At 55.0% G+C, this 25,960-nt stretch overlaps 9 protein-coding genes across 9 annotated transcripts; 4 read left to right on the top strand and 5 right to left on the bottom strand.

Annotated features, from left to right (window-relative positions):
- Nucleotides 1-1,832: 1,832 nt before the first annotated feature.
- BZA05DRAFT_108213 (anion-transporting ATPase-like domain-containing protein) lies at nt 1,833-3,234 on the bottom strand. Its single transcript, XM_051478546.1, has 2 exons — nt 2,339-3,234; nt 1,833-2,277 (listed from the first exon to the last, which is right to left on the bottom strand). The coding sequence occupies exons 1-2, from the start codon at nt 3,022-3,024 to the stop codon at nt 1,959-1,961; spliced, it is 1,005 nt and encodes a 334-aa protein (XP_051343606.1). The 5' UTR covers nt 3,025-3,234; the 3' UTR covers nt 1,833-1,958.
- A 265-nt stretch (nt 3,235-3,499) lies between these two features.
- BZA05DRAFT_385075 (uncharacterized protein) lies at nt 3,500-4,153 on the top strand. The gene has a single exon (XM_051482374.1). The coding sequence runs from the start codon at nt 3,612-3,614 to the stop codon at nt 4,083-4,085; it is 474 nt and encodes a 157-aa protein (XP_051343605.1). The 5' UTR covers nt 3,500-3,611; the 3' UTR covers nt 4,086-4,153.
- On the bottom strand, nt 4,154-5,215 carry BZA05DRAFT_385073 (uncharacterized protein). Its single transcript, XM_051482373.1, has one exon. It carries the CDS (start codon nt 5,118-5,120, stop codon nt 4,203-4,205), a length of 918 nt encoding a protein of 305 aa, XP_051343604.1. The 5' UTR covers nt 5,121-5,215; the 3' UTR covers nt 4,154-4,202.
- BZA05DRAFT_470700 (uncharacterized protein) lies at nt 5,216-6,857 on the top strand. The gene is made up of 3 exons (XM_051487915.1): nt 5,216-5,839; nt 5,901-6,500; nt 6,561-6,857. The coding sequence occupies exons 1-3, from the start codon at nt 5,453-5,455 to the stop codon at nt 6,648-6,650; spliced, it is 1,077 nt and encodes a 358-aa protein (XP_051343603.1). The 5' UTR covers nt 5,216-5,452; the 3' UTR covers nt 6,651-6,857.
- A 2,877-nt stretch (nt 6,858-9,734) lies between these two features.
- On the top strand, nt 9,735-11,147 carry BZA05DRAFT_331067 (uncharacterized protein; the record flags this gene model as incomplete). The annotated part of the gene is made up of 2 exons (XM_051480572.1): nt 9,735-10,320; nt 10,414-11,147. The coding sequence occupies 2 exons, from the start codon at nt 9,735-9,737 to the stop codon at nt 11,145-11,147; spliced, it is 1,320 nt and encodes a 439-aa protein (XP_051343602.1).
- Nucleotides 11,148-11,238: 91 nt separating this feature from the next.
- BZA05DRAFT_441148 (S-adenosyl-L-methionine-dependent methyltransferase) lies at nt 11,239-12,131 on the bottom strand (the record flags this gene model as incomplete). Its single annotated transcript, XM_051486647.1, has 4 exons — nt 11,239-11,511; nt 11,563-11,793; nt 11,852-12,014; nt 12,079-12,131. The coding sequence occupies 4 exons, from the start codon at nt 12,129-12,131 to the stop codon at nt 11,239-11,241; spliced, it is 720 nt and encodes a 239-aa protein (XP_051343601.1).
- Nucleotides 12,132-15,145: 3,014 nt separating this feature from the next.
- BZA05DRAFT_385061 (uncharacterized protein) lies at nt 15,146-16,442 on the bottom strand. The gene has a single exon (XM_051482372.1). The coding sequence runs from the start codon at nt 16,279-16,281 to the stop codon at nt 15,979-15,981; it is 303 nt and encodes a 100-aa protein (XP_051343600.1). The 5' UTR covers nt 16,282-16,442; the 3' UTR covers nt 15,146-15,978.
- Nucleotides 16,443-17,502: 1,060 nt separating this feature from the next.
- BZA05DRAFT_107923 (fungal-specific transcription factor domain-containing protein) lies at nt 17,503-20,008 on the bottom strand. Its single transcript, XM_051478545.1, has 4 exons — nt 19,171-20,008; nt 18,978-19,109; nt 18,783-18,910; nt 17,503-18,724 (listed from the first exon to the last, which is right to left on the bottom strand). The coding sequence occupies exons 1-4, from the start codon at nt 19,768-19,770 to the stop codon at nt 17,752-17,754; spliced, it is 1,833 nt and encodes a 610-aa protein (XP_051343599.1). The 5' UTR covers nt 19,771-20,008; the 3' UTR covers nt 17,503-17,751.
- Nucleotides 20,009-22,443: 2,435 nt separating this feature from the next.
- Nucleotides 22,444-22,991, top strand: BZA05DRAFT_107884 (uncharacterized protein). Its single transcript, XM_051478544.1, has one exon. It carries the CDS (start codon nt 22,550-22,552, stop codon nt 22,856-22,858), a length of 309 nt encoding a protein of 102 aa, XP_051343598.1. The 5' UTR covers nt 22,444-22,549; the 3' UTR covers nt 22,859-22,991.
- Nucleotides 22,992-25,960: the final 2,969 nt, after the last annotated feature.

Genomic DNA, 25,960 nt, shown 5'->3' with positions numbered 1-25,960 from the left:
CGGAATGACGGCGGAGAGGATGGATAGGTGGGTGGTTATAATAGAACCCAAAAGTGCCCGCAGACAGGATCTCGGAGCTTTTTGTATGTTCGCAAAAAAGCTAGTACCATACCGGCAGCACGGCAGCAGCGGCAACTAGGAAGTCCAAGGCCAGACTAGATCAATCCCATGCCTCAAATCCTGGGGGGGGATCGGATCTAACCCGGAGACTTGCGATGCGTCCAAGACTCCAAGTTCCTTTTGTGTTTTCCTCCTCCTCCTCCTCCACGCCTGTCAGTTTTAAGTATGATATGTACAGACCACACTCACCACCACATTGCGTCTCATGTTATGGAGATACTTTCCGTGCTCCAACGTCCTCGTGCCCATACATGAGCTGTCTTTGTTGCAGCAGGACGACCGTCTTGGGAAACCTACTACGGTACGCACCATTCACGGACGGACGAGCCCCTTGATGTCGTGCAGTATTGAATTCCAATACTACGAACAAAGGAGAAAGGCCAACCAATTGAGCCGCCCTCCTTACACATCAACATTCCTCCTCTCACATATGTTTCTGCATAAGGGGGGGGCTCGGAAAAAACCGAGAACTCTGATTCTCGCTTCGTTGGGGGGGATTGGGAGGGGGCATGTGCCATGCATGCGAGCGAGCGAGCGCAAGCACACCGGATATACATACCTGCAAAACCATGGAGGATATATAGAGGGCAGCACGGATATACATACCTGGGTATATACTCAGCCGTAGTTCGAGGTTATCGAAGCTTGGCAGGGCCGGACATGGCCGCGCGAGTTTCGTATCTACCATAGTGTTGTTCCAGGGACCTCAAAGCAATCGGACCCGCAAAGCTCCTCGCCGCGTGGATTTCACAACAGCGCTCAGCCTATCCGGTTAAGCACCAACAAAACAAGAATCACCTAAGCACCCGATCAGTATCTATAAGAACCCAAGTCGTGCTGGACCGGGAACTTTGCGAGAACGCTGACTCCACGGGCCTCTCTGACGCATTTTCTTGGCGTGCGATCTACGCAGCTAGATATCCCCCAGGCCCCTGGTCGTCGTCGTCGTTGTCGAGGCCGTTTCCTTCCGAGCAGCCGGGTCTGGGCTATTTCTCGGCCCGCGCTGGCCTAACGAGGGGGGGCTGGACAGTGGAGAGAGAAAATGACCAGCAGCTCACAAAGAAAGAAAAGAAAGCTTGTCACCAATTCAACGTCAGAGCTTATTCAACTATGTTTTCCACCGGCTGCCCAGGACGGGTCCCAGGTCGCCTGTCGGACCGACTGACTGACGCAAGACAGAAGCGAGAAACAAGGTCTCGTCTCGTCTCGTCTCGCCTTGCCGTGTTATCCGGCGGCTCGCTGTCTCCTACATACATACCGGTATCATACTCACATGTATGTACAATAGGTACATATGATATGTGGGTATCATACGGTGGAGACGGATAATGCAAGGAAAAAAGAGTTTGGAAGCAAGTCGAGCGAAGTGGATACCGAAATACCGAGGCGGTCTGAACTCTGAACTCGCGGCTTGGTATGCACTTATTGCTTGGCTGTATGGATGGGGGAATGCTGACGGCTTCGAACTGCTGTGTGCATCGGGAGGGTCTTGGGAAGGGAGTCCGAGACGAGGGGAAATGCAAGGGAAGATGCGAGGAAGACGTATCTATGTAGGAGAAGATGTCTGGACTTTGAGGAATAGATAACAGGAGGGCTTTTAATGCAGACTACTATGATGTAGTATGAAGTAGGTACTTCACCGGTGGAAATAGATAGAAGTGGTCCAATATTGACCTTGAAACGGCTACAGAAGAAAAAAGCAAAAGGCAAGCATGCGGTATTGGCATGCAGTGAACGCCCATTCCACGGTCTTTTCGACAAACCCCCCTCCGAAACCCAGACGATACGATTCGTATCTATCGCTCTCGATCCCCTCTAACGGTTCTCTTGCGCCATATCTACAGCTCCCCTGGTGGATTGTAAGGTTTCACCAGCATCTCGGAAAAGCTCTTCAGCTTCTCCGTTCCTCGTACCTCCTCCGTGAGCATAGGAACCTTGACGACGTTGAAGTCCTCATAGAGCTGTTCGATCTCGCCCAAGTACTTCTTCTGCATCTTCCGTCGCGCGTTGCAGTAGTCGCAGGCGCTGCCCTGCGCCGGGAAGAGCAGCTGGTTGACGACGACACTATGAGTATCAATTTCGTAGCTGTTGAGCTCCTGGATCATGCGCTCTGTCTCGTAGAGTGACAGGAACTCGGCAATCATCACACAGACAAACCTGCAGGTAAACTCGTCAGCATATGGCAAGCACAGAGCCTCACTCGGAGCGGTGCACTAACGTTGTCAACTCGGTATCCTTGAACTGCTTTGAAACCTCGCCAATGACCTCGCGCATGCCCTGCATCTTCGACATCATCTCCTCCATCTGCGGAGCACCCTGCGAGCCCAGGATGCCGTTCAGCATCGGCCCGAACCGTCCGCTCAGCTCGCTGATCTTCCCCAGCGCCTTCTCCAGCACCGTCGGGAACTGCAGGAACCGCAGCGTGTGTCCGGTCGGCGCCGTGTCAAAGATGATGACCTGGTAGGACAGGTTTTTCACCTGCTTCAACACCTCGGCGAAGGACATGGCCTCGTCGACTCCGGGAATGCTGAAGGCGATGTCCTGCATGACGCCACCGAGGGGGTTTCCGGCGTTGGCGCCCTCAGCGCTCTCGAGGAGCTCCTGGATCGACCCAGATGGGTCGATCTCCATCGCGGACAGGTTGTCGAAGCCATTGACTTTCCGCGCCTCCTTGCCGAACTTCTGGTTGAACGCATCCGAGAGGTTGTGCGCGGGGTCGGTGGAGATGAGCAGCACGCTTTCGCGCACCTTGGCGAGCTGGATCGCGAGCGAACACGACGTGGTCGTCTTGCCGACTCCGCCCTTGCCGCCGACGAAGATCCAGCGCAGCGACGTCTGGTCGAGGATCGGCTGCAGAGACGGTTCTAGCGGGTCGAGGTTGGCGTCGATGTGGATGGCGGACATTTTGCTGAAGAGGATATGGCGGGGTTGCGTTCGTGGTAGGTGGGGTTTGCGGACGGTGCTTCGAGGGGGATGGATGGATTTCTGCTGTGTAGTTGAGTTGAATGAAATGGAGGCTGGAGCACAAGTGACGTGGCGAATGAATGGGGGGTTTTGGTGGGGTGCGAGAGCCGCACGTAGCCACAACGATCTGGGATACACGACGTGACCTCATCTGCCAACTCCAGAGAAATATCTCGAGCACAGTACAGCCGATAACCACATGCGAACTCTCTGCTTGTCAGAGCATGCATGCGCGCTCGAACTCCATTCGGAATCCAGCAATGGCCGGATCTCGAGCTCATGCCTCCAGCTGGAATGTGCCCATTTGGGGACCGGTGAATCCGTTGTAGTTACGATGGACGGGAATGATGACTAGATAAGGATATCGCATACATAGACCAGGTCTTCAGCTGCTTATTTACGTATCGCTTTGAGGGATCACTCCAGTCCTCGATCCATTGTATCGGGAACCGCCGCCACGTGATTCAGCTCGCGCTCCGCATTTAAAGCTCCACCCCCGTCAGTGACCACAGCTCAGTTCCATACCCATGTCACCAACACCAACACCACCGTCCTCCTCCTCGACAACACCGACAACAGCTCAGCGCCTTTCACAAATAACCTCGCAGATGTCTACTCCCGCCAAACCCCCAGTGACCTGCCACATCCTCGACACGACGATCGGGCGGCCCGCACAAAACGTCAAATGCACGCTCCTCGTGTTCGCATCGACGACCTCTCCGGCGATCGCGTCGGAAGCTACGGTGCTCGCAACCGGACTGACGAACTCGGATGGGCGCGTCACCGCCTGGGACACGGCGGAGACGGGGAAGGCGCTGGTTCTCCAGGAAGGCGCGGCATACAAGATGCGCTTCGAGGTCGAGGAGTATTTTGCCAGGACTGCACAGGAGACGTTTTTCCCGTACGTGGAGATTGCGTTTAGGGTCAGGAGTACGGGAGAGCATTACCATATCCCATTGTTGTTGGCGGGGTGGAGCTACAGCACGTACCGTGGGTCATAGATGGTGGCAGGAGGATTGCGTGACGGGAATTGTAAAGGATGCACGGTCGAACGGACGAAGTATAGGATGTCTATATACCTGATTGATGCAAGATCCATGATTGCGGATCCATCGGCTCTACGCCTTCTCCTTGACCAGAGAATTGTAATGCTCTCCGAGTCCAAACGAGTGTCTATAGTAACCCAGCCACACCTCGCCGCCTGTGGCATCTTCGTTCATGCTCTCCACCCCTCTCCCTTCCGCCTGCAGCACATTGACCTTGACACCAAATGCTCGCCCCAGTGCCATCACCTCCGTCTGTCCGCCCCATTCGGCAGTACTCTCCACCTTCCTAACGTGTGCTTCAAAATCCTCTTCCAGAAACGCCTCGAAATCGGCCCGATTTTCCTTCATGAACTCAGCACACCTTATCCGTGCCTCTTTGTAGTCCCGCGGTGCGGTGTCAAGCTCCACACCAGCCGTGCGCAAGTTGTGCGCAAACGCGGAGTAGAGACAGTGGCCATCGGGCGCAATGCGGTACTCCGTGAGGCCGTTCTTCTTGAACAGCGCGGTCATGGTGTCGAGTTCGCGCTCGCGGAGATTCGGAAGAAAGTTTGCTTCGAGCGCGGCCGCTTCCGATTGTTCGGCGATTTCGGCAGCGCGCCGTGCGAGACGCGCTTTCTGTCGGTTGTGCTTTTTTGCTCGGCCAGACAGCTCTGACGTGGGTGGCGCGGTTTCAACAGAGGGTGGCGCCGCGGTTTCGGTTGCTGTTGCTGTTGCTTCGGGCTCCGGCTCCGTGTCCGATAACGTCGGTGGTGGAATGTAGACATTGGTGTTCGCATCGACGGCGGAGATACCGACCTCGCCATTGGCGACGCCACCGCTCTCAAGCTGCTGGATCTCGATCGCGTGTCGCGCCTTGGTCTGGGCTTCGAGGTTCTCGCATTCTGCGTTCACGGCCTTGCGCGTCTTCTTTGTCGCTTCTTTTTTCTTGCCAGTTATGCGGGATTGCAGGTCGCGGAGCTCTTTGCGATGTCGGGCTAGGAGCTCGTCCATCGTCGAGTGTGGGGATGAAGTGCGGGGATGGGGCGGTGTGTGGGGTTGGTATGAGTTTGATTTTTGTGCGTTTATTCGTTCATTTGGCCTTGGATGCTCCAATTACCGCTGTAAGCTCCGCGCCTACTACGCATGTCATGACGATCCCATCCCCCGCTCCATGCATCACCGTCATCCCCGCCACAATATCCAGCTCTACTACCCCTCACAAAACCACCGTCCACAGAGCCACCCTCTACTCTTGATTTAATTGCTGCTGCCCCCTCTCATCACCTGTCAAACATCTCCCAATTACCCATTGTTTCTTCCTTTCGAGCTCCCAACACTAAGCCATGGTGGTCTTTGTCGACCTTGAGCAAGCCCCGCCAGCGGCCGCAGCTCCTACCGCCCCCATGCCCGAAATGAACCAGAACCATCCATTCAGCGCCGCGATCGTCCTCTACCCCTTCATCGCCGGCCTAGCGCGATACCTCGACCGCACCGATCTCCACAATCTCGCCTCGACGTGCCGCCACCTGCACCGCACACTCACCGACTACCGCCACACACTCCTCACGCTCTCTTTGCGCTGCGGGTGGCCCGAGGTAGTAGCCGCCGCGGAGCTCGCGGCCGCCACCACCCCCGCCGAGGGCCCCGCACGGCTCACCAACCCCATCAAACGTCCCTGTCCAAAGGACCTAGTACAAGGCTGCATCCGGTGCAGCCTGCCAATCTGCCGAGTGCGTAACCCCCCCTCGCCCCTTCACACTCCTATCCCCACCTTACACATATGATATAAAGGACTGCATCCGCAAGCCGCACCCGACGCACCTGAACTCACGGCTGCGGCGGCTGTGCCCTCCATGCCAACGGGACGCGGCGCTTCTCCCGTCCGCCGCGCTCCCCGCCTACGAGGCGCGCACCCTATACTGCGCCTGCGCAACCAGCGTCTGGATCTGTGCCCACTGCATGAAGCACGTCAGCGCCGAGGACTACTCGTACCAGCTGCTGTGCGATAACTGGGCGGGCGAGTCGATGCGCGACGTGCGCACACTGGTTCGCGGCGGGAATGGACAGTTTGTTAGTGGAGGCTCGAAGGTTACTGGTGGGGGGAGGGTCAGCTGTGCACGCGGACCGGAGTGCTCGGGGATTCCGAGCGGGGGATGGGGGGCTGATGGGGATGATGGGGATGATGGGGAGGATGAGGAGGTGGGGCGGGAGGAGGTGGTGGTGCTGGACGGTGAGACTGAGTGGAGCGAGCTGGCTGAGGCGCTGGAATCGACCGGTGAGCAGCGCTGGGAAGAGACTGCGCAGAATCTGAAGATTGTGCGTGAGAGGAGTGGGAAGGTCGGTGGGAGACCGGTGGAATGGGATGGCAAGGGAGGCGCACTTGTCAAAGAGGTATGTTGAGCGGACGCATTCTTTTCTGGTGGGTTTTGGCTAACGATGCGACTGTGGTAGTGGCACGGCGACGTGAGGGGCTGGTGTAACTGGTGTGATAAGGTGGTGCTCTCACGCGTGGATAAGGCAAGAACTGGTCTCAGTGGGTGATGCCGCCGAGAAGAGCCATCTGGGTATATTCATGATGCTGCTGTATGCGCTTTCTTCTGTAGAGCTCGTAAGCTGGCTCGGTACCTAGGTAGCTGGTAGATAGAGAATGTCGTTACGGCGAGGGCGGAATATACAATTTTGGGGTTGGGAATTTGGATCGTGTTGAAGCGCCCTGGAGGAAAACCCAAGCAATACTTGAATGCCCGGACCAGTGGGCAAACACAGTGGCGGAGTATATTTTCGTGTAAACCTGTGTTGTAGCTTGCTACCAAAGGGGTCGGGGATGTTGCTCATCGTTCTAGAAAGTTCAATCTCGACTCTCCGTCTCGGCTACATGAGTGATTCTCTGTGAATATTTGTAGTCTACACGAACTATCAATGTTCATAGCTAAATAGTCACTATCAAGGCCAAAACATGTCCAATACCTATTGCTTCAATCACATGTACACAGAGATACTGGTTTGTATGCACTGGTACACACATACAGGGCTGGCGATGCGGGCGCCGGGGCCCGGCGGCGCTGAAGTTATAGATCATGAGTCATGACTCGGATAGTCTACATAATGGCGAGGAAATGGGAGGGGTGGAGCACAACGGAGGTGTGTGTGCCATACGGGAGCACCCCCGAGTGCAAAAGCCAGCAGGGCTCAGCAGATCCCGTGGGCAGAAGTGCGGAAGTGCGGAAAGCGACAGACGGGGAGGGGCAAGCCGCGAGAATCGAGATCGCTTCAAGACAGGGTCGTGAACCTGTCCGCGGAAGTGCGTCGAGCGGTGCAGTTACTAATCGCTGGTCAGGCCATCTTGGATTTTTTCTTGCTACTACTTGTGTGGGCAGTGGGTGCTGGGGACTGGGGACTGGGCTGGCGGGTGCCGGAGGGCCGGAGGTCGCTGGGAACCTGGAAGACGCAGCGGGTGGGGCGTTCGAGTGGGAGCGAGAGGAGTGAGAATGGAGGCTGGCGGAGAGGAGGCGAGAGGAGGAGGAGGGGGGCGCTGATGTGGAGGAACCGATGTCACTCCCGCTGCTCCTCCCCCATTCAAGCCATCTCCCGATGAAGAGGATCAAGAGCGTGACGTAGGTACGGTAGTTTCCCTACCATCACCGTCTGCGCGGCATGCATGTACTCTACATAATTTTCTCAGTGCGCCCTTCGAGTTTGATTTTGTGACAGGCCACGGCGGATTGCACGAGATCGGGGGGTGTGGGGAGCAGTGGCGGTTGAACACGTGCCATGATCTCCCTACTCTACTAGATGACTTCATTAGTATTGGGATAGGTTGAATCTTGGCGCTGCAAGACGAGGCTGATGATAGTGAGAGGGTCTCTCTCTCATCACCCAACGGTCTCAACCACCACAACTATCACGATGACAGTGTCAAAAGATGCTCGGGGAAAAGAGAACACCTTGAACAGTGGTTGTGGTAATAATTAAATCGCTGGTTTGAAGAAAAAATGAGAAATTTACGAGGGTCGCACGGCAAGGCTGAACCCCTATCGTCAGCCTATCCCAATACTAATGAAGTCATCTAGTACTCTACATAAACCTTAAAGTCTAATGCATCGAGACAATTGAGTACAGGTACAAAGAAGAAGTAGTGTGCCTTACCGTATGTGATTTTACCGCACGTCTCGTTTGAGAATCGGGAGGAATGCAATCGCTGGGTCGCTCGGTCACCGGTGGGCCGCCGGCAAGCAGGCAAGTTGTAAGTTGTGTCAGGTATGTAACCTGAGGCGGTCGGTGCAACACCACGATCCGATCCATCGAGGGCCAACATTCTCAGGGTCTCAGCGTGAATCGCGTTCTAACTTTGGGACCTCCTTCGATGTGAAACTCTGCCACGGTTAGACGTGGTGGTCCCATGGCGCCTGTCACTGGGTAAAATCTGGCATTCGAACAGGCCGAATCATGAATGGCGCCAGCTGAGGTTCAGCCTTGGTGAAGACTCAAGAGTCGGCGCTGGGTGACTCTTCCAATATCACCATCCACCAACGCCACCAACGCCACTACTACTGCCCGTGAATTGAGCGAAAAGCGTCGTTTCTGGCCGCCGGTGGTGATGCTTGGCAGCGGCGATGGGGTGTTTCAACTTTCGCCTCCGCATGATAGCTACCGTATCAACCTTGTCTTGGCCGGCCGGTCGCTAGAGTAGTGGCACCACAGTGCATCGGCCGAGTACCGGTCTATACACCGTATGTACCGTGATCGCATGTCAGAACCGGATGATTTACCGATGCAGCGCTCGCCACGAGAGATTCGTTTTTTTTGATGTTTGTTTAATCATCATTGCATTCGACCGTAGTACCGCTAGAGAATGGCAGCGCTCGGTATTCGTATTCACAAAAAAACAGCTGGATTGTTTTTCAACTCGGACTCGAGTGAGGTCGCATGCGGCAATGGATCGATTTTCTCTCGCTCTCGCTCCGGGGCTCGGGCTCGAGTCAATGGGGTATTCGGGAGTCGGGAGTCGGGGGCCGGGTGGGCGGTCTGCACATACGCAGCTGGCGAACCGATACGGTATGTTACCACAACGTCGCCTGCCTGGAAAGTACCCAAGATCAAAAGTCGTGCTCAACCACCGAACGGGAGTCCGGAGTCCGGAAATCCCAAAGAAGTCGCCCTCGTCGGCACCGTAATAGCGACTTGACGACACTACTTTCATACTCCTGGCATATGCTCTATGTAAGTACAAACGTAAGCATCCGTCCCCCAGCACCGGACATCAACAATCACCGTCCGCGGCGTGGTCTCCAGCCCTTCCTATTGGCCAGCCCAAACTCTGAATCACACGAGGTCCATCATCAGCATCCCTGCACTTGATAAGGCGGACTGCAGTGGATGCTTCGTTTCCTAAGTTACACAGGAACACTGTTACACTGCTCCGCCACACAGTTGTGTAGGTACTCTGTGTAGATCAATTGCTTAGAAGATTATATAAGGGAATCTGCAGCGCGCAGGTGCTCCAGTGTTGAGAACATTCAAACATCAGAACATTAGAATATTCATGATTCGGACAACTATCGGATATCAGAACACACAGGCAACTACCCATCGAACATCAGAACATTCCGCCAACCATCTCCCACCATGTCCCCCGCCCTCTCCACCCTCTCCACGCCCAGCGTAACCATTACCCCCCCTCCTCCCCATCCCACCAGCCTTCACAGCTCGCCGGAATCCTTCGGCCTTCCAACAACCTACCACATCTACAACACGGGCTCCTGCGGGGACCACCTAATCTTCCACACAGTCCCGGACCACTCGCTGTCCACACTCTGTCCCGCCGCCACGATCGTCAAAAAGCCGCCAGCAACGCAGCGGTCCATCCGGTGGCCATGGCCATGGCGTGGCTCCGAGCCGCCGCCGGCGGAGGAAAAGCGGGACCGGGACCGAGACGTGGTGTGTCTCGACGATCCCGAGACCGATCCCCGGACGCCGGCGTACTTCCTCCACACCCCAAAGGTGTGCTGGCATTGTCCGCCGCAGACCCTAAGGATCGGCGGCAGACGGGGGATGGTGGTTTGTCTTGTAGACAACAGCTTTTTCTGGAGGCGCTGGAAGTTGAGTTTTGCTGTGCCCACGGAGGAGGAGGGGCAGAAGGGAAGGAGGATGTGGCGGTCGAGGAGCGCCGCATCTTTGCGGGGGAAGAAGGAGGGCAACGAGACGGAACCCTGTCGGGTCGATAGTGGCTTCGCCGACGCCGAGGATGGTGAAGGCGGCAGGCCGATGAATCAGAATCGCAGAACGTTGCGCGAGCGCACGGAAGGTCAAATATCCCTCAATGCCCCCGGAGTCATCGACCCGCGCGGCGTCCTGCCTTCCCGATATCCCCTCCGCAGCTTTGGCTATATCGGCGAATCGGGCCGGGAGTATATCCGCCAGCAGAACCAGTTAAGAAAGTCTGTCTCTTGCTCAGATATCACGCCCGATGCTCCGGATGCTCCGGAGACGCTCGAGCTCCCGGCGCCCCTGATCCCATCGGTTCCGAGACTGGAGATGTCGTGGAATGGGTGGCTGACGAGGGAGTACGGGTTCAAATATGGCGATATCGAGTTTCGGTGGAAGGGCACGGGAACGATCAAGGACGAGAGGAAGTACTGGGGGAAGTGGAGTCGGTACAACCATCTGAAGCTGGTTGCGTACCTTCCCCACAGCGATGGTGAAGACGAAGGAAAGGAGGGGGACGAAGGCGCCGAATACACCGGCAATGCTGCGTCAACGGCAGAAGAACGGCTAGATACATTAGAGTCGGGCGAGCGAACAGTGGTACTCGCAAAATATGTCAGCCTAATGGCCGAGAGGAAGGCCGGGAGACTTACGGTATTCGAGCGGGGCCTTGAAGAGTGTTTTTCGGATGAGGCGGAGAGAGAGCACTTGCGGCACATACTCATCGCCACGGCAACGTGCATGATCCGCGGGGAGAAGGAGAAGCGTGAGGTGCTACGTGAAATCTTGTTGGGTGCGCTTACGGAGGGGGCTGGTGCTGGAGGTGGAGGGTAATTCGGGTCGGATAGTTCAATTACATCTCTCTATATAGCACACGAACAGCTCCGCATGACGAGGCGAGCAAGTGAATCCGTCCGTCCGTCCCTTAATCGGCCTTGCGGCGCCATACAGTGATATAATCCGTGCCCTTTCCAACCTCGTGTGTACGCTCGGGCATGTAATGGATCAGCTTCTCGAACCCAAGACCCAACAGCTCGTCGTAGACAGCATTGGTGAGACCCCACGGTGGCCCACCCGTCTCGATCCCCTTGTAGAGTGGAAACTCAATACAGATGAGATAGCCCGACCCCTTCTTCACCAGCTCGTGCATGCGTTTCGCCCAGGAAGTCCTCAGATCCGGGGGGAGGGCGCAGAGAAACTGGGATCTGCCGTCAGTTCAGTGCTGCCACCACGCACAGGCTCAACCTACGGTGTAGTCGTAGACGAAATCGAAGCCTTCCTCAGCGTGCAGCTCTTTGACGAACTCGTCCTTGAAGAAGTCGGCAGTCACGAACGCGGCCGCGCCGGAGATCGGCTTCTCCTTCAACGCCTGCTCGCTGCACGCCTGCGCCATCTTCACGGCGCTCTCGGAGATATCCACGCCCGCTGCCGCGAGCCCGTAGGATCCGAACAGGAGAACATCGTAGCCCTTGCCACAGCCCTAACCGGAGCGTGAGTACACACTCATAGTGTGGGGAAAGTCGGGGGTGTATATGTACGGGCACAAGCGCCTTCTTCCCGGCGGTCTCGCCGAGGCCCAGTTCGGTCCCACGCTCTGCCAGCAGGTCTACAAGCGCCGGGTTAGGCGCGTCACGGTCCCACGGGAGAAACGAGCCCTCGTCCCAGAGTTCGGACCATAGCCGGCCGTGCTCTTCCACGGGACTGGACGCTGGGGGGTTAGCGGGGAGCTTGTGGCCAGGATGCGGGGCGGACTCGCGCTTGGAACTGAATGCGCAGGCGCTCGCGCGCGTCGGGCGTTATGGCGGCGTCGGTCGACATGGGGGCTCTTGTGTGTAGTGGGTTGAGGGCGGGGAGGATGGGATGTTTCAGCTGCGGGTTTGGAGAGATGGCGTAATTATATACCCATATGCTAAAGGAGGGACGGGCCGAAGCGGGGGTTTCTCGGAATTCCGGGGGTTTTGTGTGGGGAGCGGCTCGTGGCATAGCCGAGCGGAGGCTAAGGCAGCCTACATACGGATACCGGTACCGACGTATTTAAAACCGGCGGTTCGTAGTTGGCTGGTGATGTTCCACGGAGACCGATGCAAGTTGATCGGAGGGTTTCCAATCGGAGGGTGGAAGAGAGGTCCCTCTAGAACAAGGTACTGCACTGCGAGCAGCGGTATTTATCGTAATTAAGAGACGTTTTCGGCGTCTCCGGTTCCTGCTGGGGATTGTAGAGTAGGACCGCTGTAGGGACTCCAGGGGGGTGGTGGGCGGGGGAAAGACCATGGGTGTTCCGTTTCTCGGGACCAAGCATAGAGCACTATCGACTGCCGCTTTCTCGGACCAGTTCCTGCATTCGAAATTCCCCAAGCAGATAGTACGCCCGTCATATACTGAACGGCCTCCACGTCTCCACTCTCGCCACGCATGCCTTCATCAATTCCTTCCTCATCCGTTCCTGCAGATCACCCGGCCATGACAGGAGAACCTTCCCTACAGCCGCGATTAACTGCATCCGGCTGCCTACCAATCTTCTGGATCATACATACCCTTTCCCATGTCCTGAAACCAGTAACCTTTCCGTCCAGCGAGCTGCATTGCATCGATATCACTTCTCGCACCCAGGGCAAGTTCTCCACTCAGTATCCATCTCCGACATCCTTGTCGGCAGGAATTCGTCAGGAGATTAGACACGGAAGGCCGGGCCAGATAGCCTATGTGGAGTAACAAGCCCGCTCAGAAACGGGCGGAAACAATAGCGAAAAGGCCCTTGCACTGCTGTTCATCCCGCGGCTGTGAGGGATCTGAGTCGCTGTCGCTGTCGCTGGTCGGCTGCCAAGGGGTTCCGGTTTCCAGTAAACTCTGAGTTATAACACCATCCACTCACCCACGTCCCCATCTCTCCTTCGTGCAAGGACAGACGACGCTTCCCGCGGTATTTCACAACTGTCCCAGGACCGCTTGTTGATGGATCGACCGTGCACACCCAGACAGCGCCGGTGACTACTGGACACCCACATGGGGACCTTCTATTTTCTCCTTCCTTGCAGCCCGCTGGAGCGAGCGCCTCCCGGATTGTCCGCTAACGGAAGTCACCGACTACCGAGCCATCGGGCTCACCCATAACGACAGCCGATAAGCACCTGGATCCCATAACCCAGCCGGGGGAGGGATGCGGGCGGGCGGGAATGCCGCAGCAGACGAAACCCTGATGCTGGTTGGAAAGCAAGGACAGCCGCTGTTGCGTCTTCGCCTGATTAAGGTTTGAGGGCGTATGGATGCGGATATGGTGTGCGGAATCTGGGTTCAGCTAGGAAAGTGTCGAAACGATGGCTTTGGGAAGGCGCTGCCAAGGAAAAGGAAAAGGCACCAGATCTCCGTCGAACAATCGCCCTTTCCGGATGACTCTGCAACAACACTTGCATGCGCTGCTCTCAGGTATAAAGGGGATGTCGCCTCCACCCACCCCATTACGCTTTCCCTGACTCTGGGAAACGTCTGGATTCTGGAATGGACGGAGCGATAATTGCGAACTGCTAGGAAACATTAACAAATGTCATAGCAACGATATCGATGGGATTCCCTTACCTCTGAAAGGTTCCTCCCACTTCGACCGTGATTCGCGGGACTCGCACGATTTCGGCAATGCGAACCAGAAACTATGAACCGGTTGAGGAACACCAAACTTTTGATAGAGTCACGACCTCAATCTTGCTTGTATCATCAACTTCTTGACACAGGCCTGTTGCCGACCGGCAATAGGGCATTCCAGCTGAGGGTTTCTGTTGCTCGGGCTGCCCTTCAAAGGGACCCATCCTTGTTGCCTTGTGTGCGAGATACATATCCGAGGCACGAAAAAAAAAACAATCATGAAAGCCAGGGCTGAAGGGTGATATGGACCTGTCCTGATTGTTAACTTAATGCTCCGTATGCTAACACCACATCTCACTCACAGGCAGTCCGTTGATCATTTAGCTAGACGATGAGCGTCCTCCACCGTAAACCGTTGGCAAATATTGGCATAACGATGTTGCTGAAAACAGAGCTCCAGAACCGCTACCCCTAATGCCGAGGTGTCTCTTGGAAGGAAACCAGAGAGTTTTGTCCTTGAAGCTGAAAGAAGGTTCAGTTGGGGGCGAATGGACCCCAATGAAAATCACTCGGTTATGTCAGGGCATGCTTACTGTAAGCAGCTTTATCGGATGGACCCGCGCCGAGTGCGTCGCATACATCACACTCATCGTGGTCACGATTTTCTAATCACCGATCCGAAGTTGTCCGCCGCCGCCGTGCAGCGAACTGAATCGTCCGGCCCCCAAGCTTGTTACTGTGCGATCTCGACAGCGTGGTTAATGGTAACGAATAGCGTCACCTGCTTTGAGATGCAAACATGCGGCGCAGCGCATCCTACAACTTTCTGATGATAGCACCTTCACATTTGACTGGATTTTTGCCCGCTTCCTCGCAGCTGACTGGCTGCATGGAACATAATTGGCGAGGATGGTTTATAGCCACGACGACAAGGACCTCGACAATTGACAATTGCAATATAGCATGAGCGAAGATTAGATGCCCCACATCGCACCTTTCGGTCCGTCGTTCATATCCGACAGCTCCCGCCCAGATTAATGGACGCCTAGCCCAACATTTAACTTACGATTTTCGCGAGTTTTCCTGCGCCGAAGAGGCAACATGCGTTGCATTGCGTTCCGCCCGAGCTCAGTCAGATATACGTTCCCCCCCTCCCCCCCAAGGAGCTTCTACCCAATCATTATCGGACGGACCCCATTATACCGGTAATCACTGGCCCAATGAAGCTTTCATTGGACTCCAACCGTCTTATGCCACTAGCACAGAGGCCGGATCCGTCCCGGAAGATGGATAATATTCATTTATCGCAGCGGAAAGGCGGCGTCAGCTTCCGAACAACCCATCTCCACACCACACACACATACATATGCATCTTACTTTGCATGCGCGCTTCGATGCGGTGCAGTGTGCAGTGTCAACAACTAAACATTTAGGGCACACTACTACGGTACCACCACCACCAAAAACTCCGAGCCAGTTCTTCAGGAAAAAAAGACTTGAACGTATCTTGCCTTTTAGAAGCTCAGGCACTCACTCAGTCACCCACATCATCACGGCTATGTACAGACAGTTGAGCGGGCGTCCAGGTCCCGTGAACGGATGTGGGCTGTAGACTGGACTGGACATCTAGGGTCAAAGAGGGGTACTAGTTACGAGTCATCTCCAATCACCCGAGAATCGAGAGAATCGAGGTCACAATGCATGCACGGAAAGCATTGCACCTGCCAATTCTTGCATCTCATTACGGCTGGCTGGTAGAGTACATCGTCTCTTCTCGTCTCGTCTGGGAGAAGGACGGTGGAAACACCGATGGCCGGTAGGAAAGTAGGTATTCGTGCAACGTACTTACTGCAAGAAGAAGAAGATTATACTGCCCGTGGGCCATCTGTTCCGATGACCCCCCTCCTATTCCCTCCCCTCCCCTCCCAGAGTGCAGCCCCTAGCCTCGCCCCACCTTCCGTTTGCTCACCGGAGGAATCAACGCAAAAAAAACGTGGGATAAGGGAATCAGGGATACACGTACAGTACATACAAGGCAGGCGCCTGAAGACGAAGTGGGGAGTGGGGAGCCTTCTCTCGTCTATCCTACCTACCTGCCTTCCTTCCTGATGGTCCAGCAACCCCTTACATCCCAAACAAAGCGCTTCCAATCAAGGAGAATCCTAACAGGTTGGAGCGGGACAAAACGGACAGGAGGAGTTGAAGGGACACACATCACACATGGATACCCTCTTTCTCTTTTCTTTTCTTTTCGAACCAGATCCCCCGCATACGCCGCACGCCGGAGAAAGTTTACCCGATGGTAGCGGCGGACGCAGGTTGTGGAGCGAGGAAGAACGAGAACGAGGACGAGCGGACGGACGGTGGTGGACGCGTATCCCATGGCCCCCATCCTTTCGACTGACCGACGCCGCTGTGACGCAGGCACTTCAGAGCTCACGTTTTCACTTCCCTGGTAAGTGGTTCGCAGTAGCAGTGCACTTTACGGTATGTATGGCATACATACATATGGCATACATGCTAATGGCATATAGCATACATACTAATAGCATACATACGGCATATTAATGGCATACATTATACATAAATGTGGTATACTTGTGGCATACATTGTCTCCGATGTTAGGTTCTGATGTTAGGTTCTGATGTGCATATGCCATAGGTAGAGTAAGAGTAAGAGTAAGGCAAGTAGGTACTCTCCTCTATATACTAGGGCTGATTTTGTCCTCTCCGTACCTTGAGCAGCCATATCCATAGCGGATCGGGGTCACCAAGGGCAGTTCGTGAGAAGTGAAGCAAAGTGAAGTGAAGTGAAGATCGGCTGTGCTCTAATTCATACCCCGAGCGGCCTAAGGGAATCGGATACGTTTCTCCGATTCCTGCACTTGACTTTGCACTTGAAAGTCAACGTCAAGTGCGCGCGGAATAGCGGAATAGTAGTTGGTATGTACAGGGGGCTCAGCCTGGTACCCAGTTAAGGCTGGTGCCCAGGGCACGCCAGGCTAACAATATCACCACTCTGGTCACCAACTCGATCGGATCCCGAAACGAACGCCGCCCGACGGAAAATACTCCTCTCTACTGCAAACTTTCATGGGGAATCATCTGCATTGAAGTCTCCAGTTCATTCACCACGGCAGCCTTGTATATGCTTGAAAGACTCCAGTTGATACTTACTTTATGTACTATATATCGACATCATACATCGACAGCAATTCCACCACCACATTCACCAATGACCACATCCACCACATCCACCACATCCACCACATCCACCACATCCACCACATCCACCACATCCACCACATCCACCACATCCACCACCACCACCACCACTTCCGTTCCCAGGCTCCCAGCTAAGTAGATAGTCCGGCCAGATAATGATATTTACTAACAGAAAACGGTATATTTGAACACTTAAAGAAAGGCTGCTATGGAAAAAAGAAAGCCCAAGAGAACAAAAAGAAGGAAGGAAAAAAAAAAGATAGATTGCATGCACATGCGGCGGGATGAAACGAAAAATAAAATGAATTTCGAAAGAATCAGAAGAAGAAGAAGAGATGAACCAGAAGAGACTCCAGAAAGACCGTAAGGAAAAACCGCACCGCACCGCACCGCACCGTACATAAGAAAAACCTAACCAAAAGCCACGCCAATTCCCTAGTATAAGATAAGATAAGATCCCAGACCCAAAAGCCAAAAGCCAAAAAAAAAGAACCAGAAGGAATAAATATCAATAAAAAAAGTGCCATGTTGCAAGCATATAAGAGAGCTTTGTGATAGTGATGGTAGTGATGATGGTGATATGATGATGTGGTAACCAGCTCCAGCGGCCCAGCAATCCGAATCCAAATCCAAATAATCAAACGTTAATGCTCTTCTGATCCCTTAGTCTCTTCAGGATCTCGAGCCCCTCCTGCACCAGCCCCCACCTAGCCATCTTCATCGTGTCGCCCACCATGGCCAGTAGCCCTTTCGTCCTCGTCCTGTAATGTCTCCGCACGTGTCCGAGATTCTCCCAGTTATCTGTGTTCATCTGCTGCAAGTAGATGCGCATGTCCTGCTCCAGCTCCCACGGCACGGGCTCGTCCTGCTGCTGCTGCTGCTGGTCTGGCACCTCGCTCTGGCCATACGCCCAGCAGATCAGCGCGGCCAAATACGTCGACCATGTAACGTAGAGGTCCTGCTGGTACATCTGCGCCGAGCTGAGGTATCTGAGCAGAATCTGCACGGCGTGCCAGGTGGCCAGCTGCGCGGAAGGCAATGCGAGCCACTGTTGCAGTTCGTGTTTGGCTCGATAGAAGTCGTTGGAGTTGCGCCGGAAGAACCGACGATCGCCGGCCGCCGCGAGCAGCACCTGCCGGTTGGTATGCAGCGAGATGTGCGACATATGGAACATGAGTAGTAACTTCTGGTACCAGCTCTGCACGAGCACCTGTGGCATTAGCGCCTCGAACTGTCCCCGCCAGATTTCGAGCCCGCGTGATATCCGGGCTTGCTTCGTTGCCGAGTCATCTGCGTCCAGAGACACCGGGGATGTCCGTCGCTGCAGGTCCAAGCCGACTGCAATCAAGCCGTGGAGAACCAGCACGGTGCTGAAGGGTGAAAGCGATGGCGGATCGCGGCGGCCATCCAGGAAGATTTTGAGGGTGTCCAGGAAGCCTTGGCCGTCTTGCGCGCTGTCTATCCGCTCGAGCCATTCGTTGGGTGAATTGGCGCCCCAGAGGTACTCGTCGCAAGGAAGTTGAATGCGTACGTCAAAGATGGTCTGGCACATGTCGCTGCCAAAGAGAGTCGCTTGCTGGGTATCCCAATAGAAAAAGAGAAGCGCAACCCTAGTAAAGTTAGCTCTAAATGCGAATTAAACAAAAGCGAGTGCGGTGATGGTAAAACCTCTTCTTAGCCTCCAGGTCGATCCACGATTGCCATTCGGCCTCGTAATCGAACTCCTGTCCCGACCGATGGCATCTCCGGATGCTCTGTAGCGGGTCGCTGTTCAGGCTCTGGCTCCTCCGAAGATTCTGGAAGTGCTTGTCAGCGCCTTCCCTTCCCTTCCCCACGGTTATATCTGCCACGGCTTCCACTCACATTCAACAGAATGAAGTCCAGCTGACTTCCCTCCAAATGAGACCTTGTCGACCGCATTTTTCCAAACACGTCCGTCAATAGTATGAGCTGCTGCGTGAGAACGCTTGGACTATGTGATGAAAACTCTTCGGACTTTCCAAAAAAAATCAGCGCCTGATCCCATCCCATCGATCGCCAGCTCCGTGGCCCTTACGTTCAATATCCACCCTCTCACTTTATCGTACACCGCCATAGCAAAATGGCTGGCCTCCGAGTCCACATAGGAGCTTCCGATAGCCAATACGATTGCCACCAACATCACCATCTGCACATTCGGAACAAAGGTGGCCCTGTGGAGAAGAGGAAACAGCGGATGGAAATCCGTCCAGTAAAGCCGAAGATAGCGTTGCATTGCTGCCATTCCGACATTGCCCGTGTGCAGATTCGGCGTGTCTCCCACCAGGAGCAAGACGTGCGAGAGTACTGCGTCGTCCAGCGGGTGGTAGAACGGCGGTGTTCCCCCGCTACCACCTTTGATCGCCGACCCTTCACCCACGGTGGCGTAATATTGAATTTCCAACGGATGTAAGTACGCCACCTGATTCTGGTTCATCTCCATCACAACCTGGTCCGGATATCCAGCCTCGAATAGCCATTCGTAATCGTCCCATGATCGGGGGGCGCCCGTGTTATACATGTGCTGCTGTTGTTGCTGCTGTTGCTGCTGTTGTTGCTGCTGTTGTTGCTGCTGCTGATCCATGATTAGTGCCGAAGGTCTTCTAAGCGCTTCTCCGTGAGATATCCCCGGGATCATGTACTGTTCCGATTGCCGTTGGGGCTCGTTATGCTGCAAGTGAAACGGAAGGTGAGCTCCTCGCAGTCCCGAGGACGACGGCGCCGCCGCATCCGAAGGTGAAAAGTCTGGCGGAACATCCGGCGGTTGTGAGATCGGTATTGAAATCGGCGCCGAATAACTCGGCGCATATCCGGCTATTGAGCTCGCCACTATTGATCCCGATGAGGAAGAATGTTGCTGTTGCTGTTGGTGCTGCTGCTGCTGGTGTTGAGGGTGCGAGCCTAGGATATTCGCATCTTGGCTGTGGCTCGGAAGTCGAGTATTCGCATCAAAAACGTGTGCATTCCCGCCATAGTCTGGCGGCGGTGGTGGCGCCAATACCGTGATGGCGTTAATGCCAAAATGACTTGAGAACTGACGATGCCGCTGTGCTAGTGCTAGTGTCTGGACGGCCTTCCGGGCTTGTGTTGCGCTGGCCCCTGGTATTAGCGGGGCTACATTGTGTCCGTGTGTGTTTTGGGGATGAAAGGGCCGTACTGCCGCTCTGTATGTCGAGTCAATAGATCTTGCCGGACAAACGTCCTCTCACACATATCACATTTGTAGAACACCTCGGTGCTGTGGTTCAGCTGATGCCGTCTAAGATTTGCAGTTAGAAGCCTGTCCGAAGCTGAAGCTCACGAACGCCGGGATGACGCTACTGTTTCCTCACCTCAGATGCTCTGCCCGAGTGAAGATCTTGGGGGGAGGGAAAGAGAGATGTCAGTTGGATGTCGAAGAGAGAGAGCTTTGCCCGACGGAAGAACTGACCTTCTCGCAGCCCGGATGGTTGCAAGCGTGGACTCGCTTGCCCTTCTTCGCCCGACTTATTCGCTGCGTTGGAGTAGTGCCTTCCCTCAACATGTTGGGCATGGCAGGGCCGGAGGTGGTTGAAGAACTTGTGCTCGAGGATGACAGTGATGCGTCGGAGGGCTGCCTCTTAGGTGTACGGCGATTTGAGCTCGCGCTGGCCCCCAAGGTTGTAGTGGCAGAAGAGTAAGTGGTAGTAGTGGTGGTAGTGGTGGTGGTGGTGGTAGAAGAGGTGGTGGTACTGGTAGATGTATCCTGGGAAGGGAGCGAGGAAGTGCACACCGCAGAAGGCTGTTTGGGGCTTGTGGCGGGGGAGGGATGCTTTACATCCTCGAGTCCGCTCCCGCCCCCAGTAGTCAGGCCTTCGACTGGGATGATCTGAGTCTCCACCATGACCGATATTGAACGGTATAAAGTGGCCCTTATTCCTGCCCGGGCCCCGTCGATTGGAATTCCGTTTTTTCTTCTGCTGTGCCTCGTTCTAACGACTCACCTGGAAGGCGGATAAGGATAAGAAGAAGAGGGGGGGTATGGAGGTGAAGGGTGGTGGGTAGGAAGAAAGAAGGTGAGAATGTCAATAGCAGGACAAGGTATCGATTGCTGGGTGACTGACGTTCCCCTACCACGTCTGGGAACTGCAGCACCCGGTAGGTATGGTACAGACAGTTTAGGCGGGGCTGATGATCACCGACCGACGAGGAAACACGAGGGACGATGAAGATGGAGAAGTTGGAAGCAGCGAGACAAGACAGCAAGACCGCAACTGAGATGTAGCCACTCCCAAGATATGCGGCGCAATGTTCCCTAGCACTACGAGGTGGTGGTGGTAGTAGCACAGCACAAGCACCTACTACTAGCAGGCCCAGGTACGAGGTGCCTGGGGGGGTTTCCGTCCGTACCTCTCGCCCTTTCGCACTCTCGCACTCTCGCCCTTCCGCCCTCTCGGCACCGCCTGTTTCTGTATGCTTATGTGCGCGTTTTTTTTCTTTCTGCCGAATGCACGCAAAGGGTAGACACCGCTTGCTGGCCCTAGTTCGACGGAGGAGTCGCGAATCCGAAAAGAAAGGGGAAAACTTGCTGGGGAGCGTTGAGGGGGGGGGGGGGGGGGGGTGTGGATGGATATGAGATGGTAGTGGTAGCGATGGTAGCCGCGATCCTTCCTGTGAGGCTTGCCGGCTAACTGTGACTAGACTCTAGAGGAGAGAGAGAGGCCTGTCTCGAGCTGGGAGTAGCCGGGTGGCCCTTTTTCTTTCCCAAGCCATGCGGATCATCAAATATTTCCCAGGCACCGGCAGTCACAGCGCTCGCCGCAACGATACTGGCGCAAGTGATAGTACGGACCAAATACGTGATACCGGCGTTGCCTGCTGTTCCCACTAAAAATTCCCCGGGTCGTCGGTCAGGCAATCGGAGGATGGATGGATGGATGGGGAGGGGGCAAGCTGGTCGACGAGAAGAGGCCAAATCCCACCGACTCATACGACGAAGGACCAGGCATACAAGGCAGGCGGATGCAGACCCGTGCAGGTTGCAGACGAAAGCCACTAGGGTAGCAACCGAGCTCTCCTGTTGGCGTTTTGCGCAGCTTCTCGCCTTCTCGCCCCCTCGTTCACCCTTCACCCACCTTGTCTTTCTTCCACAATTCTTCTCGTCTGCTGCATACTTATTTAGCATACCACAGAACTGATCCCTACCCCGCTGCCGCCGAGGTGAGTGTCTGACATGGAGACTTTACCGGACCCGGTCGTGTCGAGATGAACCCTGTAGAGCCCTGAATCGGATGGGGGGAGGGGAATTGGGGGAGGGGAATTGGGTGGAGGGTGGAGGAGGGAGGGGGAGGGGGGGAGGGGGAGGGGGGAAACGAGTGTGGAGGGAGACCAGGAAATGATAGCAGCAATACACGTGTGGTCTGGAGACTCCATCTTGGTCGTTTTTATCGTCAGATCTGATGGCTGGCTGGCTGGCTGGCTGGCTGGCGGGCCGACTACCTGCGGACCGATTACCTACGGTACCTACTTGCCTAGGTACTCTACTGGCAGGCTGCTGGCCGTCCGCATCAAAAACATGGCTAGTAGCCAGAGTAGAGTGGCAGCCGCCAGTAGACGGGCAGCAGTCCTGTATGTACTCCAGATACCGCACACGGCTAATGGGGATTAAGGAATCGATTCGAAGGTGTTGGCCGCATAAAACCTGTGTGTCTTCCGATCAGCAGCACGCACGCCCAAAAAAGAACCGAACAATCGACAGACCGATATAGCCTAGATGCCAAGGGCTGCTCTAGTGAGGCCGAATCATCCTAGTGCTGCTACTGCCATCACGCTTGGAGGGCCGGGAGGAGAGTACTCTAGAGCAGAGTGGTTACCGTGGAGTGGGGAGAGAGTTGGTTAGGTGAACTGGGTATCTATCATATCCAACTAACCTCTACGGTGCGCCGACCCAAGCTTGACCTTACCGTACTCTCCCGCCCGGTAAATCCGGCTCGCGCCGAGCCACCGAGAGAAACGACGGCGCGCGTCCAGAAGATTAGAGGTGAATCATTGGGGAATGGCCTGGCTGGATCCAGCACATCTGAAGCCAGTGGCGTGCGTTCGCGGCGTAGTCGTTAGCTAGCCTCTCTGCTGGGAGATGCTTGGTAAGTGACAAATCCCGATTGTCTGAGACCGGAATCTTGATGATCTCTGTGCAGTGCGTATTCGTGCTCAATGTAGGGGGAGGGGAGGGAGGAGAGCAGCTGGCAGAAATCCCACCCTCCCCCCTCCTCCCCTGAGTGGCGGGGTGACTCTCTGTAGAACACTCGCCAGAGTTTCCGCAGAAAAAGGAACGGGAAGGGAAAGGAGGGGGAGGGGGAGGGGGAGGGGGAGGGGGAGGAGGAGATCGGGAAAGGAAAGGTACATACTTGGCGGAGGAGGAGGAGATCGGCAAAGGATAGGGACATTCTCGGCATATCAGCCCGATCAAAATGATATTCCAGAAGCTGCCACACTGTGCCTCGAATGTGGAGCATCTCAGCATCTCAGCATCAAAGCCCCCCTCCCGCCCGCCCACCTGTCTGCCCGCCCTTAGTCTTCGGGCAGAGGGTGAGTGACTCGTGCAACCTCATCGACATCTCCCCTCCACGGTGCAGCTCCGAAACCTGTCGAGTGTTTGAAGTGAGTAGAGTACTGTGTTCCCCAACACCTCATCCAGCCCCAGCGATCACACGGCATCCCTTGATGCAGGGGGACACCGTACCGTATGCATATCTGCCTTCGACGTGTTAGCCTCCCCTCCCCCGAGCAAAAGGTGCCCATACACACATCCCGATGTCCATCGTATTCATGCAATGCCATGCCATGCCATGCGGTATGTAACTCCTCTACATGCATAGAAAAGAAAAGAACGAGGAAAAAAAGACGACAGCCTGACAGCCTTCCCTCCCCATCGGCTTGCGGGGATTATGCACTGCTCGGGCAACTGTCGGATCTGCACTTCTAGCTATTGCGGGCCAATTGCGGGCGGAACCTGGTGCGCCGGGTGGGCTTCTTCCACACCCACACTCTCACCCTCACTTCCGATATCACTTTTCGGTGGGATCGGTGTCACTGGTATCGATATCACTGATATGAGTCTACGACGCCAGAAAGTTTGCCGCGGGATTCAGTGGATCGCAACCGCTGAGCAATTCGCACATTGACGGCCTATAAGTATAGTACCTATTATACATAGTAGGTAGGCGACTCACCACCACCACCACCCGAAGACTAGGATACCGGGGGAACGATGGCATTGCGGGGACGGAATGCGGAGACGGAGACGGGGGTCTCTTAGCTGCGGGGACGTCTTATGATATTTACGCCCCGATGACCACCAGTAACTACCATTACGGGTAAATAGTAGCCATCGTAGTCAACCCGCAACGCAAAGCAACCGCATTGGTTGTTGCCGTTGCCGTTGTGATTGTGGTTCACCGTTCACCCCGGGAAGCCTACTCTACTACCTACACTACCGTACTCTACTCTACCCAGTAGAGAGCTTCCTCCGCCAACTCCGCGTCCCCGCGCGATCAGACCTTCGCCGAAACCATGTTCCGCCCGAGGCGAGGCGAACAACCCCGTGGAAGCATCCAGTAAGGTTGGTACTAAACGCCCCTAGGCGGCTACGGCCTATGTACGGAGCCATCCCCGGCCGTCACTCGTACTCTATGCAGAAGAAAGTGAAGTGCGTATCAGCCTCCTCTTCTTCTTCTTCTTCTTCTTCTCACCTCGCACAAGCACACATGCTCTACACTACCTAGTCTCGAGGTAGGAAGGTGCATATACCCGATGTATTTAGGCGCACGCACGCATGCATGCAGGTTAGGTGGTTAGGTGCTCTACTCTATGTTACCTAGCACCGAGGCCCGGTGAGAAGGTTCGCTGGAACCAATCGGCATATGAGGAGGGCCTCCTGGTAGGTCTGGGTGAACTGGGTGCACTGGGTGGTCTGGGTGGTCTGGGTGGTACGGTAGGCCTGGGTTCGGGGCAGCAGAATAGAGTAGATGCCTGCCATACCTACCATGCCATGCCATATCTACCACACACGGGTGCAGTGCAGCATGGGAAGGGAAGGGATGGGAAATAATAAAATACTCGATATATGTAGAGAAAAGAAAGAGAATGAAATAAAAGCAATTCACCACCGCCGCTTTTGCTGGGGGAAGTGAATGCAGTGCGCTGATTGGATTCGCCGAAACGACGATGCGCCAGACGCTATTCCTCTAGAGTAATTACTAGTAGACCCTACGGTTAGGTTAGCTGATTTTCGGTCATAGCGCAGGTGCATACATCTTACTTACTTCTAGTTATCAAGCCCAAGAACCCTATGTACTCTACTCTGCTCTATGCACTTGGTTACTCCCACGAGGCGTGTCTCACCCACCCACTCAATGAAGACTCGCCGGCGGAAACTGCTGCGATCTGATAGGTGGTAACAGTGGTAACTCTGGTAACTCGGCAACTGGGTAATGCTACGGAACAACCAACACGACGGGCGGCGGACGACGGACGACTCGCGTCGGCTTCTCGGTATTATATTTTGGACCTTGGTGAAACACGGCGAGTTTTGCTCCGCGAGTTAGGTGCTGGGGGGAAGGAAGGAACGAAGTAAAGAAGAAAAAATGGTAATACTGGAAGGAGAGTAGGTAGAGATGGTAAATGGGAAAAATCCAGTTCGGCCAAAGACCGTTTTTGCAGAGGCTCGTTTCCGGGGCCGAACTCCGAAATGAGCCCCCTCCACCCCCTGATGGATGGAGGATGGAGTAACGCGTTGTTCCCGTTGAAGTGGTTGCTATGTAACTGTAATCTACTTATGCATACATCCACTGGAAGATATAATAGTTTTG

Source organism: Tricharina praecox (genome assembly GCF_024521635.1).
Source record: "Tricharina praecox strain CBS 144465 chromosome Unknown BZA05scaffold_2, whole genome shotgun sequence".
Classification (NCBI taxonomy): domain Eukaryota; kingdom Fungi; phylum Ascomycota; class Pezizomycetes; order Pezizales; family Pyronemataceae; genus Tricharina; species Tricharina praecox.
The sequence above is the reverse complement of the archived record's forward strand: the minus strand, read 5'-3'. Positions and strand labels throughout refer to the sequence as shown.